We start from the raw sequence: 17,001 nt of genomic DNA on the forward strand, positions 1-17,001 counted from the left end.
AAAAGAATCGGATCGAGATCCGATCAACTGCACGAATTTTGGAGCAGTCCTAGATCATCATATTTTCATCTCAAGTTTATCCTAGGATCTGTGATGCAATCAGACAGAGAGAATGACCCTAGAGAGACAAAATTCATAATGAGAGAGAAAGATCTAGAGAGAGAAAATAGGAAGAAAATCTAGAAAGAGCAAATGTAGAGAGAAAGTTCAATTTTAGAGAGAGAAAGACTTAAGAGAGAGATGAGAGAAACTTTCTCTCACATGTATTTTTTTATTATTATATTTTTCTTTTCTTTTTCTTTTTTTTTCTTTTTAGAGAGAGACAATAGAGAGAGAGAAAGAGAGAAAAGAGAGAGAAAGAGGGAGAAAGAGGGGAGAGAGGGAATTTTTTTCTTTTCTTATTTTTTTTTATTTTTCTATTTTGCATTTTCTTTCCTTTTCTTTTTCTTTTTCCTTTTTCTTTTCTTTTTCTTTTTTCTTTTTCTTTTCTTTTCTTTTCTTTTCTTCTTCTTCTTCCTTTTTCTTTTCTTCTTCTCGGGCTTCCATTGAGCCGAAACAGGGGATCTCACAATCCCCTGTTGGCCGGTCGGCCGGCGGTGCAACCGGCATGGGCGGCCGTCGGCAGGACGAGGGGCGACCCTGCGGCAAGAGGAAGGCCAAGCCGGTGGCTGGCGGCAGCCACCGACGCCCACACATTCAAAAGGGACTGAATCTCTTTCTCCAAGAAATCCGACGACTCCGGTCGCCGGCGATCGTGCACACGGGCATGGGGAGAAAGGAGGAGAAGAGAGAAAGGGGAGGAGGCTCACCTTCAACGCCGGCGAGGCTTTTCTGGCGAGCAAAAAGGATGGCACAGGGATGGTCTCCGCGGTGGTATTCCGACGATTGCCGCCGACTGGGTCTCGAATCTTCGGTGAGAGGGAGAGAGGAGGATTCTCCTCCTTAAATAGAGCCGGAGGGGGGCTCTTCGACTCCGATTGGGAGCCGGTGAGAGGAGGAAGAAGACTCCCGAAGGAGTCTTCTCCTCTGTTTCCCCTTTTTTTTTTTGCTAGGCTGTGGATTGATTCTAGGCCCAATTGGGCCGGATGATCACAACGAGGATCCGGCATATCAGGTTACACATCCAAACTTTTTTTTTTAGAGTTTAATGATTGAATCATTTATTCTTAAATTAAATTTGTTATCTACTAATTTGACTGGTAACTGTATATAGAAGATATGTCCAAAACATCATGAATCGAACGAGACAGTTTGAATTTTAGAAGGAAGAGGAATCTGGTGGTAGCCCTAGATCTGGATACACATTTCCATTTCTGTTCCCCAAAATTCGATCATACCATATTATGGGGGTTTGAAGTCATTCACTTGTCACATGAAACAGATAGTAAGTAAATTTTAATTAGTATATAATTCTCTAGCTATTTAAAATTTTTTTAATTAATTATTCTTAAATTACAGAGAGATGCTAAGAGTGGCGAGCTTTCTGGTAGGATCGATATCTACCAGCGGATCCACCAGCAACGATTAGGGGAGTGGATGATGGAGAGCCAGGAGCTCTTTGTACGTTTTTTTAATTAATTTTTTTATTCACATTTTAATTTTTATTAAAAGATTAAAATAGCTATAACTTTAATTTTCAGGACCGTATGACAGACATAAGATCCCAGCCTACCCCTAAAGGCTCGACCACATCCACAGATGACGAGATCTGTGATCAGATACTTGATACGAGATCCTGTTATGTTAGGGGTCTAGGATATAGGATCACTGCTCCCTCATCTTCATGCTCGTCTAGGACTGATATCTATACTACCTGCGATGCTCAACTGACGGAGATGCAGAGACAGGCTACTGAGGATCGATAGTGAGCTCATGAGTTAGCTGTACGCATTGATGAGTATCAGCGGCTCCAAATTCAGATGATGGAGCGGATGGCACAGATAGAGTGGATGATACAGCTGATGAGACAGTAATAGGTCGGTCCAAGCTCTTTTGAGCGCTCCCTTTCTCCAGCTCATTCTCCTTCTACAGATGCCAACACTTGACGGTCTCTTTATATAATTTTTTATTTTTATTTCAAATCTTTTATAATTTTAATTGAATATAATAAAATAATAAAATTTATTTATGAGTTTATTATGCAAATTTTTTATTTTTATTTTTTATTTTTAATTTATAAAAATATTATAAATATAAATTAAAAATATATATTCATAAATTATTTTTAAAAAAATATATATAAATTATTAGCAATGGAATTATTTTTGATGAAATATTGGTCGCCAAAAATATTTTACTATGATAAAAAAATTGATCATAAATAAAATTTTTAATAAATTTAAAAATATTAATATTTTATATAAAATTAATAGTGATAAAAATATTTTTATCATAAATAATTATATTTATTAGTGATAAAAATTTATGTCAAAAATTGCTGTATTTACGATGTAAGCTTTACGTCACTAATATTATTTAAATTTAATTTTTTAAAAAATTATTATTAAATTAATAGTGATGAAAATATTTTCATCGTTAATAATTATATTTGTGATGAAAAATTTATGTCACTAATATTTTTATAAATTTGATTAATTAATAGCGATAAAAATTTTTATTGCAAAAAATTATATTTATGATGAAAATTTTTCATCGCTAAAACTTTTAAAAATTTAATTTTTATAAAAATTTTTAATTAAATTAATAGTGATGAAAATATTTTTATCGCTGTTAATCTGTTATTTATTAGCGATGTTAAATTTCATCGTAAATATTCTTTTTTATGACTAAAATTTTTCATCGTAAATAATTTTTAAAAAAATAAATTTTATTAATGATAAATTTTTTTTATCGTAAATAATCGATTATTCATGATGAAATTTTTTTCTATCATAAAATATTATTAACGATGTGATTATTTACGATGAAATATTAACGATAAAAATTTTGTTGCTAATAACTATTAGCGACGAAAATAGATTATTAGTGATAAAAAATTTTCATCGCTAATAACCTATTTTGTTGTAGTGATACCAGCAACTTCTTTCTCTTCTGAATAATGATAAAATCATGGGGAATGAAAATGTAGTTGGTAACATTTCTTTTGTTCCTACACTTGTTGATTGGATTTTAGATATCGGAGCCTCTAATCATATGATTTCAAATAATTCATCTTTGCCATCCTCTTCTAATTCTTCTTTTATTTGGTTGCCAAATGGGACACAATTATCGATTCCACATGTTGAGAATATCCCTCTTAGTACCGACATTATACTGCATTATGTTCTTTACATTCCTAATTTTCAATGAATTTAATTTCGAATCAAAAGCTTATCCATGATGCCAATTGTTTTGTAACTTTTTTGACAATTTTTTGTGTCATTCAGGACCAAGTATCGAGGAGGCTGATTGGACCGGATAACACACGACATGGAGTTTATTACCTTCGTCTTGTGACTGCTTCTCTTGTTTCATCAGTTCGTCATACCACCAGTGTGGTTTTGTAGCATCAACGTCTTAGCCATGCTTCTTTTCGTAATTTATCTTAGCTTTCTCATTTGTCTTCAATTTCTAATAATGTTATTGCATGTGATATTTGTCATCAATCAAAACAAATGCATGTTCAATTTTCATTAAGTCAAAATAATGTAAGTACTTCTTTTTCTTTAATACACTGTGATGTGTGGGGAGTGATATCCAATTGCTTTTTTATCAGGTGCTCATTATTTTTTAACTATCGTTGATGACTTTAGTCATGTTACTTGGGTTTTCCTATTGAAATACAAATATGATGTTTATCATTATTTTACTCATTTTCATGTTATGGTGCATATTCAATTTAATATTTTCATTCAAAATATGCATACGGACAAGGGCATCGAGTTTACATCTTCCCTAATTCAATTTTTTTTTCTCAACATAGCATTATTCATCAAACTTCATATATTGACATACCTCAATAGAATAGTCGTGTGGAACGTAAGCATCATCACCTTTTAGAAGTTGCTCGAGCACTTCATTTTCAGGATAACCTTCCTATTTATTTTTGGGATGAATATGTGCTTACTGCTGCCTACATAATTAACTATACACCTCTTAGTATTTTATCTGGAAAGATACCTTATGAGCTCTTATTTTCTAGCACTCCTTATAACCATTTTCGAGTCTTTGGTTGTCTTTGCTATGCTTAAATTCATGATCGATCTTGTACCAAATTTGATGCTAGAGCTGTTAAATGCATTTTTGTGAGTTACCCTCATGGTAAGAAAGGCTGGCGGATTTATGATTTGGCTACTCATCAAATTTATGTTTCATGAGATGTTATTTTTTATGAGTCTGTTTTTCTCTTTTTGGATGGCTCCATGGGTGTTATTGTGGATAATTCATCTTACCCAGTTATATCTAACATAGTCATAGATGATGATGTTTCCTACGTATCCATATCAACCTCTCTAGTTCCTAGTCCTGCATTTGATGCTGCGGTTCATGACCATGATTCTACTATCGATCATGAATCTGGTAGCTTCAATTCCTCTTTTCCAGCTATTGACTCTACAACCTCCACGCATGATTAGCCTCCAACTTCTCTCTCCATAAGGTCTAAGCATGTTATTTGTGCCCCCATCATATCTACAAGATTACATTTGCCAATCTTTAGGTAATACTTAATGTTGGGTCCCCGATGCTACTTCTTGAAGTACTAATCATTCTCTTTCTTATTTTATTTCATATCACTATTTTCCTACCACTCATCATGCTTTCTTAATATCTCTTAGTTTTCATGAGGAACCTAAAACCTATTTTCAGGCAGTTCAACATGCACATTGGCGTGATGCAATGGCCAAAGAGCTTGCTGCTCTTGAGACCAATCGCATTTGGATTGTTACTTCTCTACCCTCTGGGAAACGGCCTAACACTTGCAAGTGGACGTATAAATCAAGTTTAATTTGGATGGTTCGATTGAATGGTACAAAGCTCGTCTTGTGGCTTGAGGCTTCACTCAAGTGAAGGATGAGGATTTTCATGAGACGTTTGCTCTTATGGCTAGGTTGGTCACTGTTCGATGTTTATTGGCTATTGCAGCGATAAAAGGTTAGGAACTTCATCAACTTGATGTTAACAATGCTTTTTTATATAGAGATTTAAAAGAAGTAGTTTATATGACTCTTACTTCTGGATATAAGTCTACACAGTCAGGAATGGTGTGTCGGCTGTATAAATCTTTATATGGTTTACATCAGACATCTCGTTAGTGGTTCAAGAAATTTTTAGATGCTATTCAATGGTATGATTTTATCTCATCACCTGATGATCCTTCTCTCTTTACTTGTATATGTGGCCATATTTTTCTTGTTGTCTTGATATACGTAGATGATCTTATTTTGGCGGATAATGACTCCATAAGTTGTGCTACTTTCAAAGCTTATCTTGACTGTTGTTTTGGCATTAAAGATCTAGGCCCACTCAAATATTTCTTGGGTATTGAGGTAACTCGATCTCCTTTTGGTATTTTTCTCTCTCAAAAGAAATATACTCTTGATATTTTAATGGAATGTGGGATGCTAGGAGCTCGGCCTTCTGATTTTTCTATGGTTCAATAGCATTGTATTTTCAGTGACTCAGATGATCCTATTCCAGATCATACACAATATCATCGTATTATTGGGCATCTAATTTTTTGACTATCACTCGACTAGACATCACCTATTTAATGCATATATTAAGTCAGTTTTTACAAGACCCTCGCCAGGATCATCTTGATGCTGCTATGCATTTGCTCCATTATTTGAAGGACTTTCTAGGTCAGTTATTCTATTTTCTGCAGATAGTGACCTCACTTTATATGCTTATTGTGACTTTGATTGGACAGCCTGTCCCATGACTAGGCAATCGATTACTGGTTACTTTATCATGTTGGGCTCTTCTCCCATATCTTGAAAAATCAAAAAATACAGTACCATCTCTTGCTCTTTGGCTGAAGCCGAGTATCATGCCATGGCAAATACGGCTAATGAACTTGTTTGACTCAAATATTTGATAAGTTCTCTTAGTATTTCCTTTCCATTGTCCATCTCACTATACCGTGATAATGAAGCTGCGCTTCATATTACTGCCAACTCTGTTTTTCATGAGAAAACTAAGCATATCGAGGTGGATTGCTGTTTTGTTCGAAATTTGATTCAACAGGGTCTTTTGTCTCCAGCTCATATCTCTACTTCAATGCAATTAGCTGATTTGTTCATCAAAGTCTTGAGTCGATGTCAATTTCAGCACTTGCTCTCTAAGTTGGGTGTTTGTGACCTTCACGCTCCAACTTGAGGGGGACGTACTGTGATATTTCAAATTTTAAATTATAGATATTAAATCTTATCTATTTATGATTTTGTATATATATATATATATGACTGTTTTTTATTAAGATTGATTGGGTCAATAATTTATTTAAAAAAATTAGATTAGCTATCTTATTTAATTCCATCCCACACGCTTCGCCAACTGAACGAGTCCTCAAGGAAAGAATCAGCACAATGGCACCTTCATGCAGCGCATGACACCTTCGCCTCCCTTGAAGTGCTAAATGACAGGTGGGAAGCGGCATCCCAATCAGTGGCCCATCCAATCAATGGCCTAACATTCCTTTCCACATCACGACGCCCAGTTTCACAACGCCATCACATGATGTAGGCCCCACTAGATTGGGCTAGGCTTAGCTGCTGATCCTGCTACAACAACAGACAGTGGTTTCAGCAAACCCATGCATGGAATGTAATCTAGTTCCACCACTTTGGACAAGTACCAGAATCGTATTAGAGAAAAAAGACTCTCTCCTGTCTCCATGTACATTGCTGAGCCCAGCCCTTCCATCACCATCTAATCTTCACCTCATCTCTACTTTCCCAGACACAAAGGAAAGGACTTGAGAGGGAATCTCTTGGTCTCCATATCGATAAATTAATCACTGGCTGTAGCCTTGTGCGTGCGTCGCCCTCAAACTCGATATTATTGGAGGTGGTGGTCGTGAGAGACTTTGCTACAGCTTGCCAATGCCATGTTTTATCACCTCATATTGTATGGATATTATTGGTTACCGGCAGGCAGGAATATCTCATTAGATGGCCAACTTCTACATCCGACAACAACATCAAAGTTTACTTGACGTGCTAACGCTGCCTGAAGCCTTTGATCTCTCTCTCTCTCTTTGGGGGGCAGTGGTAAAAGAAGCCTTTGAATTCTTTGATGGTGTTTAATGTATCAAGATCAGAAATTGTTATCAACATGCTTATTTTGCGTGAGGCTTAAATTTTGTAATATAAAACATAATCATTGATTGAGTAATTTGAGTAAAATTTGATATTCATTGATTGAATAATTTGAGTAAAATAATTTTTTGTGGTAATTTGAGTAAAATAATTTTTGTTTATATTCATTAATTGAGAAATAAAATATTTGATATTTAATCGGTAAACAGTCATTCGTAGGATGCACTTGATTTGTGATCAAAATTAAAATGAATTTGAAATGGATTAGCATGAGAATCAGATAGCTACTTTCCGCACTATATTTAGTTTGTGATAATTACAATGAAGTATAAAGAGTTTAGACTGAATTTTAGTAGGATCGAGATAATTTTTATTTCATTCTAAAATTTAAATTTAATTTAAACACTCCAATTAAGTAATTAAAATAAAAATTTTTAATTTTTATCTTTATTTTAAAATTTTTTGATCAAACATAAATCAAGACACCAAACAATCCATCCAGATAGAACACCAAATCCCAACACCATCCTCCATCAACTCTTATTAAAATCATTACTGATGAAAATGAAATTACTGTTTCAAATTTTTTTTAAAATCAAGACAGCACTCCACTGTAACGGCATTTGGACCGACATCACGTCTTCCCATCAAAAAAATTATTGGTTAGAGAAGTTCTTGTATTATTCAATAATAATATAATATATCTAGAAAAAAAAATATGTACTGTTATATAAATTTGATCGAAAATTTTAAATATAAAAAACTTTATTATTAACAAGCTAACAATTTTTACTATTTTAAATGAAAAAAAAAAATGCACTACTTACCAATCATAAGTCTCCTAACTGCCACGTAAGCATCCACTCACATGAACGTAAGGTCACCTCACCTCGCACTGCCCCCATGGCCGCTCTCCAGCCCACACGTGTGATCCTCCATGCAGGCGGCAGCGTTTTTTCACACGTGCGAAAGCCTCGAACTTGCAAACCCAAGCAAACCGTCGTTCACGGCAAAGGAGAAATTTTTATTCTTGCAGAAAGAACTTTTACACATCTCCCATTCGAATTCCCAAACAAAAAGAGAAAAAGAATTTTCCCTTCGTAGCCAAAAAAAATCTTCATTACGAATCAAAATTCGGGTTAGAACGACGACGACGACGACAAAAAAAGATCCCCATTTCCCGCAGAGAACCCCAGTTTAGCACAGATTTTTCTGCTCTTCTTCCCAAAATCCAGGGTTGGGGTTAGCGTTAGGGTTTAATCGCCATCGAGTTATTTGGACCTCGAGATTTAGGGTTGGGGCAAGAGTTCCTCAAGAAAAGGTGCGATTTTTGCGGGTAGGGAGGATCTCCGGCGATGCCACACCTTGTTCGGGACCGGCTCTTCTTCGGCAACATCGGCGACGCGGCGGCGGTGCTCCAGAGCACGAGCACGGAGTTCAGTCACGTCCTCTCGCTCCTCAGCTCGGCGTCCATTTCCTTCTTCTTGGACTGGCGGCCGGGCCTGTCGATTTCGACCAAGGAGATCCGGAAGGTGTTTGTTGGGGCGGATGAGTTGTTGCCGAAGAAGTCTTTGGCGCCGGAGAAGCTACTGTATTCTCTGGAGTATGCCGGGCCGGAGCTGAAGCTGGTGAGGATGGCGGTGCCGCTGAGGGACACTGAAGACGAGGATTTGCTGGATTATTTGGATGTTTGTTTGGATTTTCTCGATGAAAGTAGGAAGGAGGGATCGGTTTTGGTGCATTGCTTTGCTGGTGTGTCGAGAAGGTATGGATGTTTATGTGATAAGTTTCTGGGGAAATCGTTTGATTAGAGTTAGATATTGCCATTTGCTCTGATTGATATTGTTCTTTTTGCAGAAAAAAATTGATCTTGGATTCGAGATGTTGGAGCTTTGTCGATATTTATGATTTATAACTGATTTGATTTCTCTTTTACTTTGAATATCCAGTGATTTGTGATTCTGGGACAGAAATCGGTTGTTTTGTAATCCATAGATTTTTTTTAAAAAAAAAAGTTGCTATTTTTTTCCTTCACTAACATAATTGGTAAATGGCAACCATACTGATAGAGGATGCTTTGTAGCTGTTTGCTTATTTGGTTGGTGGACAACACCGAACTCATGTTGAAAAAATTGCACTGATGGAGGAACAAGATTTCTTCTTGTTGCAGAACAATTGATCCCATAATTTCTAGATGGTTAGGAAGGGGCAGGGATCTTTCATTGTGATAGCATTTCAGGAATTAGTATATTAAGTGGATAATATGAATAAATAGTGTTTTATGATGTAGAATTCAATGCAATTGATCATGATTTCCGTAGGATGTCAACTGTTTAGGCTTCTCATTTTAATTTAGTTGCACACAATTGGAATACGGCCATTTGTTAGCTTTTCTTTCCTTTTCCTTTTTGTTAAAAAAAAAAAAAGGAAGAAGATTGTGAGGCGCTCTGAACCCACCAACTACATTTACCAACTCTAACCCACCTAGGCTGGAACCTAGGCCCCTAGGCAGATCAAATCAAACTTGCAGAGCCAGGCTTTGCTGAGTGGGGTTGAAGCAAGGGCCAACCCCACTTAGAGTTGAAACCCCAGACCTCACTTAGAGGGAGAGAGATAATATGATCTGAGCAAGTGCTCCGAGGTTATTAGTTACTTCTTCTGTTTTAGGATAATTTAATCTTTGGCGTACTGGTTTTGTCTTTGTTAATCTGATTCTTGGCTTTCTTGGTCTGTAGATGGTATGACTTTTGGATTCCCTTTCATATTAGATTCCATTTAGGGCATGTTTGGTTGGAGAGAGTTGAACTCTAGAATAGGGATCGGAATGAGTGACTCCCTATTGCAGCTGTTTGATTGTAGAGAGTCCCATTCCCATTCCGATTATGGGAAGAATGGGAATGCCCTAATCCCCCAAAACCTAATCTTGACTCTCCCCTAGTATTCATATCCCATTCTGATTCCGATTCCGATTTTAGTCACAAACCAAAAGCATCGGGGAATGTGGCCATTGCGATTCCCATTTCAATCCATTCTGATTCCAATTGTGAACCAAATGCATGTCCTTTCTTTTGATGTAAAGCAAAGTTTGCTGATGAAGTAATATGTTTCTCTGGCAGCTAGTAGATATTGAACTATTTGGGCCTTGCATTTAAGAGTTCTATTTGTCCAGTGCTATCATTTTGGCTCTTGGAGCCTAATATTGGACTTGTTATTCAGGTTGATCATGCTGAATGTTTATTTCACTAGCATTGTGTCTGTTTATTCTATTTACATCTTGTTTCAATTTATCTACCTCTGGTTTACATACACTTTTTTTAATTTTTTTTTCTTTTTGAATTGTGCATGTTATGTTGCAGTGCTGCCGTCATTATCGCATATCTAATGAGAACAGAACAAAGATCCTTAGAAGGTTTGACTAACTATTTTCCTATTTGTTTCTCCATTATTTGAGAGTTTAATATTACTGACTTCTTGGCTTTGAGATATGTTACATTAAAATTAATAAACTTGGCAGAAAAGGTCGATTGGTATTATCAAATTCTTCTAGTAATTTTATATCTCTTCTTTTGTTCCAGATGCACTTGAATCCTTGCAAGAAAGTTGCGAGTTTATTTGCCCAAATGATGGTTTTCTGGATCAGGTTGTTTTATTTATTGTTTGATACTGAATTGGTAATATAAAGCACTGTCTTGCACAGGAATTTTAATTTTCTTCCTTTAAATAATTGCAGTTAAAATTGTTTGAAGAAATGGGTTTTAAAGTAGATACCACAAGCCCCATCTATAAACGCTTCCGTTTAAAAGTCTTGGGTGAGTTTTCATATCAATCTGGATGGTGAGTTTTCATATCACTCTGGTTGGTGCTTTGTCTAAATAGAGTAAACACCAAATGAGAATATCTTTATTGCTCCATCAGCTACTTAATTTTGTCTGTTTATGTAGAGGTATTTATTCTGTATTTGCATATTTTCACGATCTTGATGTAAAAATCTCTAAATGGGTATATGATCTCAGGGATTCAGATGAAGCTGTTACTTGTTGAAGATTCTTGGAAACAAATGATCATATAGTTCTATAAATTATATAACTAGCTAGATCGACAAGATTCAAACCCAAGCTTTACCAATATATAGTGACCAGTCCAACTTATAAGATTCCAGAGTGCTGATTCTACCTTATATAACTTGCCTGATGGGACAGTTGCAAATTTTGATAGTGATACAATTTTCATTGGAAAGCTTGTTAGCTTGCCAGTTACAGTTAGTCCTTGCAATTTTATTTTATTCTTATATAGTTTGCATAAATTTTAAGTCTATGCTGTACTGCTGCTTTGTGTTATTGTATCTTTTTCCTCTGGACAAAAATCATAATCTTCTTTCCATTATATCAGTGAGTTCTTGTGGCTGCTTGATTGCAGTTATTAAGAAAACATGAAGACTTAGTGCTGCCATTTAATTAAAGAGAAACTATTTCTATGTTAGAGGATCTGTTGGATAAAATATTAGTTTTCTAAAAGAGATGGCCAGTATCTAGGACAAGGAGTTGTCATAGAAATCTCTGTTTTTGTCCATCTTATCGATAAAAAATTGCACATTGGTGGCAGAAGGTACCTGCTTGGAGGTTACCTGTACATTTGCTCTGCATGTACGATTTTAGTTATGAAAGAGATTATAATTTAGATCGAGGGAGCAACACTTAACATGCTAGACAAAAGTGTATGACCTTAACCTTCAATTACTCAAGGAGTTAGTAATTCTCATGTGTATTTTATATCTTGTTTGTGATCCCAGCCCAACCGTATGAATAACTAGAAGGATTTGGACACATGCGCTATTTAGTGCGCCATGAATTTTACTTGGTAAGTGTTTGGACAACTAAAATCAAGTGTAGTAAGATAGATTCGTTCAAGAAGTAGCTTGATTCACTCAAAAGCATGTCCCTTGTTATAGCTTCTTTCCCATGGCATGCCGTATCGGGTTGAACCGTCTGATACTCCCATATCATATTGTGCCGGTCTCATATCAGTATGGTGTATCGTACTGTACTGACACTTGATACGCCATCTCGCACCATACCGAACCACATACCGAAACTAGTAGGATGGTACTGGTATGGGGTCCGGTACTAAGATGGCGAACTAAATCTTTCTTGATGTTGAGGAAAGCACATGATAATTGCACGATTGGATCTTGATTTTTGGTCCAAATCAAATTTATTTCAAAATCGTCAATTTTCTTCTTCTGCATTGACGTCTAATCAATAACTAATATCTCTTTAGAGAGGTTTCAGTTAAATTCTGAAATTAATTATGTTATAATGGTTAATAAAAATGTTTACTTCTCAGAAGCCATTTTCTACTTTGGAGCTGCAAGAAATGCATAAAATTTTTCAAATAAAGATTGCTCAAACATGGTAAGAAATAGGGTAAATTACAAAAACCTTCCTGAGAATAGGTCGAAATTATAGATACACCCACTAATTTTCGAAACCTACAGTTACACCCTTAACATTTTAGTCAACCCTACAGTCTAACCCATGCCGTTAGATAGTCCGTTAATGTTTGCTTGAATCTCATTGCCACATCATTATAAATTTTTGAAATGATTGAAATAACCTTGAATAAAGATTAGCCACATCCTCTTCAATCCAGCCTTCTTGCAAACCAGCTGCCAGCCACCTCCACCAATGAGCTCCACTTAAATGCCAGCACCCCACGACGGCAGCGGCGGTGGCAGTGACGGCCATTACTGCCTTCGATGGAAGAAGACGATGAATATTATCTACCCCGGCATACTAATTAAGTTTAATTTTATAGAGGATGGAGGGAAAAAGGAGATCTTTTTTTTTCTTTTGTCTTGTTTCAGATGGCCATGGCCAATGTGCCAATGGTGGAGGTGGAGACTTCAGCAGCGGCGGAGGAGGATGCGGCCTAGTACTGAGCAAAGGCGGTGAAGGGCAAGGGGGTGTAGCATTGGGGTCACCTAGAGCCCATCCTCGTCCACTCCCTGGACTTACCCGACATCCCCAAGGCCATGAAGCTCCACTACTCTGCGCCATCCTTTTCTCCACCTCCAACCCCTCCCGCCCTGCCTCTGCACACCTTAAGTACGGCACCTGCACCAACTTCTCCTCCCCTACCTCCTCTACTACCACTGCTACCGTTACTTCCACCATCGTTTCCACTTCCATCTCCAGCCTCCCCCCAGCCCCTGCAAGTGCGTCATCAGCGTCTCTTCCTCCTACCACGTCCCTCCCCTCACCCTCACCGACCCAGTGGCACCGCCACCGCTGCTAGCACTGCCGCCGCTGCACCCCCCTCTCATCCTCTCTTGCGGGAGGGAGGACTTGGGCGCCTTGGCAATGCTGGAGGATAGAATGAAGTAGCTCTAGAGCCGGAAGGACTCCCTAGGGCTGGCCATCCCCAAGCCCCAAGCCGACACTACCCTCTTCCTCGCCAACTGGCTCCTTGAGTCATCCACCCTCACCCACCCGATATTCTGATGTTTCCTCCACCAAATTGGCACCTCCCCCCCCCCTCTGGCCTTCTTCCCCCAAATGGCGGCGGTTCTAAAGTCCCGACTCAAGAACTGCCCCCTTTGGTAACACTGGCGGTGGTTCCGAACTCTGCTCCACTGTGGCACACGTTTGATTCGAAGCCCCCATTAAAAAGAAAAAGAAAAACAAAGCTCGTAGCGGATTTGGGTAGCGACGTCGTCATGGTGGGTGGGGTTGAGGCCGTCGGGTGGCCGCAGAGGGTAACAATGTGGAGGACCTCAGTGTCGGTGGGAAGGCTGGAGAGGAGTTGGAGGACAAGGGCGTCGGGATCGTAGCAGAAGGACCAGCTGGAGGGAGCGCCTCGATCGAGGGTTGTGCTAAGGGGGAGGTGGTACGAAATAATGATCCAGTGCTTGGGCGACGATCACGGCAAGCGGGATGCGGAGTCGACGGCATCGGAGGTGGAGAGGATGCATGGGGGAGGCGATCCATCCAGAAGGTTCCCGGAGGACGAAGAAGGCATCAGGTTTTTTTAGCTACCAAGGGGGTAATTTGGTCCTTTTAAAAATCCAGAAACTTTTTAGTAACGCCGTTATATCTGAGGAGGGTAAGTGTAGGTTTTTGAAATTAGTGGGTGAAAATGTAATAAAGGTAGGCCTCAGGGGGGGTTTTTAATTTATTCTAAGAAATAATTCTTAAAATGATATACTGTCATACATTAGGCAGTTCTGAGATATGGTCTATCCCATCATTGGCTCACCATTTAGGTGCATATGGTTCAGTTGGCATAGACTTGTTAGCACATTTTATGGTGTCTTTAAACTTGTGATCTGTAGCATTGACTGTTTCATGTTCAATTGCTTACCAATAAAATGTGGACATCACTATTGGATTCTTGATCTGTCACCAGCTTCTATAGAACTAACTGTGTTCATGTCAGAGATAACATTCTTGAGCCTAAACTTGGTGCTATTAGAATGTGTTGGGTGGCTTGGAGTTGTTCATAGCTATGTTACATGGACGCTCATGCCCGGCTTCAAAAGTCCATGTTACATGCATATGAATTGGACATTTATCAGATATTCATGAAGTTGTATGGTTGCCACTTTAATGTTTGGTGGAGGGCTTAACTTGTCTGACAATGAGTTTGACCTTTCATTTTCATGTTAGCTGTGAGTATTGTTTCTTTGTACTGATTGGCCCATGGATGTAGGTATGAATAACTTTGCAAAATGTTTTTTTCTTATATTCCTTAACTAGGAAGTTTGAATGAGAAACATATATATTGAAAAGCCTTAACAAGAAATATATTCTTAATATATATATTTAATATTTTAACAAACAATACTAAAGGTCTGGATATATGTATATTTTTTTTAATATTATAATTCATCCTATGCATCCCTGTCTCTTTTTCCTCTCCTGCTGAATCAGACACCGGGATATGTATCTGAATCCATTTCTTGAATTCATGCATATGCAATAGTAGCATGCACAAGCCTGAAAAAAATGAAACAGTATTAAGAGGAAAGAATCACATTTTGCCATTGTGTTACTGAATCTGTTCTGGCCTCAATCGATTGCAGGATATCTCATGATGATCTTATTTTTTTATTGTTTTGACATTAACCGTGTATTTCTATAGTTGTCCTTGTTAGATACATCATTAGATATATTTTGTGTATCACTTTCGACAACTGTGAGAATTGTTTCCTTTTATTTGCATGACACAACAAATACTATGTGCTTGTGATTTAATTATCTACCTTTCTCTGTTATCTTGTGTTTGTGGGGGCCTTTTTTTGTTCTTTTGATATGGGTGTTTGTGTACCTGATTTCACTAGGAGACAGACATCACCTGTTTCTCTAAAATTCCATCGTTGATGGTTGAAACTGTTTTCTCAGGTCATTCTTATAAACAAGGAGAGAAAATAGATGGTTCCATATTCGGAGCTGACCCTGGTTTGCCTGTGGAGTCCAACTCTTCTGAGAAAGCCCCCAAGGGAGATCAACGCAGAACGGCCTACCGCTGCAAAAAGTGCCGCAGGGTCATTGCGTTGCAAGACAATGTTGTTAGCCATGTACCAGGCGAAGGCGAGACCTGCTTTGAGTGGCAAAAAAGAAAAAGTGGCAACCCCTTCAACAGGTTTCAGGAGACGGAGTGCTCCTCTTTATTTGTCGAGCCTTTGAAGTGGATGACCTCGGGTAGAACAATTGGATCCTTTTTTCCAGATCTTTACTTTTCCAAATTCCGCGCATTTACATTTGGTTGGAAGTAAAACAAGCATGGCAACTTGGCTTTATTGTTTTTATTGTAACTTGTGACAGTTGAAGAGGGTGCGTTGGAAGGAAAGCTCTCATGCATCCATTGTGATGCACGCCTAGGGTACTTCAATTGGTCAGGCATTCAGTGCAGCTGTGGCAGCTGGATCACGCCTGCATTCCAGATTCATAAGAGTAAAGTAGATATCAGCACAGCTTGATGTTTAGAGAGGATACTGAAGTAAACAGCAAGACTCCTCTGTGCTGATCATAGGCAAAACAGCCTCAGACCCTTAATGCCTCTATAAGTATATAGTATAGAACTTGAAATCTGGAGCATTGATTCGGTTCATGATCTTCATTCATTCAGCTTGCTCGCTTGGAACCGTGCTTGTTTGTACCAGATTTTTATGTCATGAAGTAAAAAATGTTATCATTTGCTCTTCTTGCAACCAAACTGCAAGATCTTTTAATTTCTTGCAGTTGGGTATTTATGTTGAGGTGGTGGTGCATGTATCGCACTGTTGGAGTTGAATTTATGTATAAATAAATTGAGAAATTTAGAGCATGGAATATTTAATAAGGTAGCTCTTGTCCAAAACATTTTGCCGTCAGTTCAAGGATGTATGATTTCCTGGATTTTCAGATATATTTATTTGTCTATATCTGAGAACTCTTCAAAAGTCATGACAACTCGATCATGACCCTTCTGCATGATTCTTTACCAGCCTTATCATGATTATTTCCCGGAGTACATGGCACTTGGGCAAGGTATTGTGTTCATCCATCACTTGGATCCTGATTAAATTCTAATGAGATTTAGCTACTAATTTCTGGTTCGTTCTGTGCAGTGGACGGGTATTCAACTGCAGGCCACATAGTTTCCTATCGAGCCAGTGCTGATACGTTATTTCCCAGACGGTAACGTCTGGACCTCGGCCCTCTTCTTGACCCCACCCCACCCCACTCCCCACCCATTACCCCTC

General features: G+C 38.0%; 1 protein-coding gene across 1 annotated transcript; it reads left to right on the forward strand.

The window, feature by feature from the left end:
- The first annotated feature begins 8,250 nt into the window (after positions 1–8,250).
- LOC105045473 (uncharacterized) lies at positions 8,251–16,616 on the forward strand. Its single transcript, XM_010923771.4, has 6 exons — positions 8,251–9,024; positions 10,616–10,668; positions 10,835–10,899; positions 10,990–11,068; positions 15,659–15,958; positions 16,082–16,616. Exons 1-6 carry the CDS (start codon positions 8,615–8,617, stop codon positions 16,234–16,236), a joined length of 1,062 nt encoding a protein of 353 aa, XP_010922073.1. The 5' UTR covers positions 8,251–8,614; the 3' UTR covers positions 16,237–16,616.
- The last annotated feature ends 385 nt before the right edge of the window (positions 16,617–17,001 follow it).

The sequence above is a fragment of the Elaeis guineensis genome, chromosome 5, assembly GCF_000442705.2.
Source record: "Elaeis guineensis isolate ETL-2024a chromosome 5, EG11, whole genome shotgun sequence".
Classification (NCBI taxonomy): Eukaryota; Viridiplantae; Streptophyta; class Magnoliopsida; order Arecales; family Arecaceae; genus Elaeis; species Elaeis guineensis.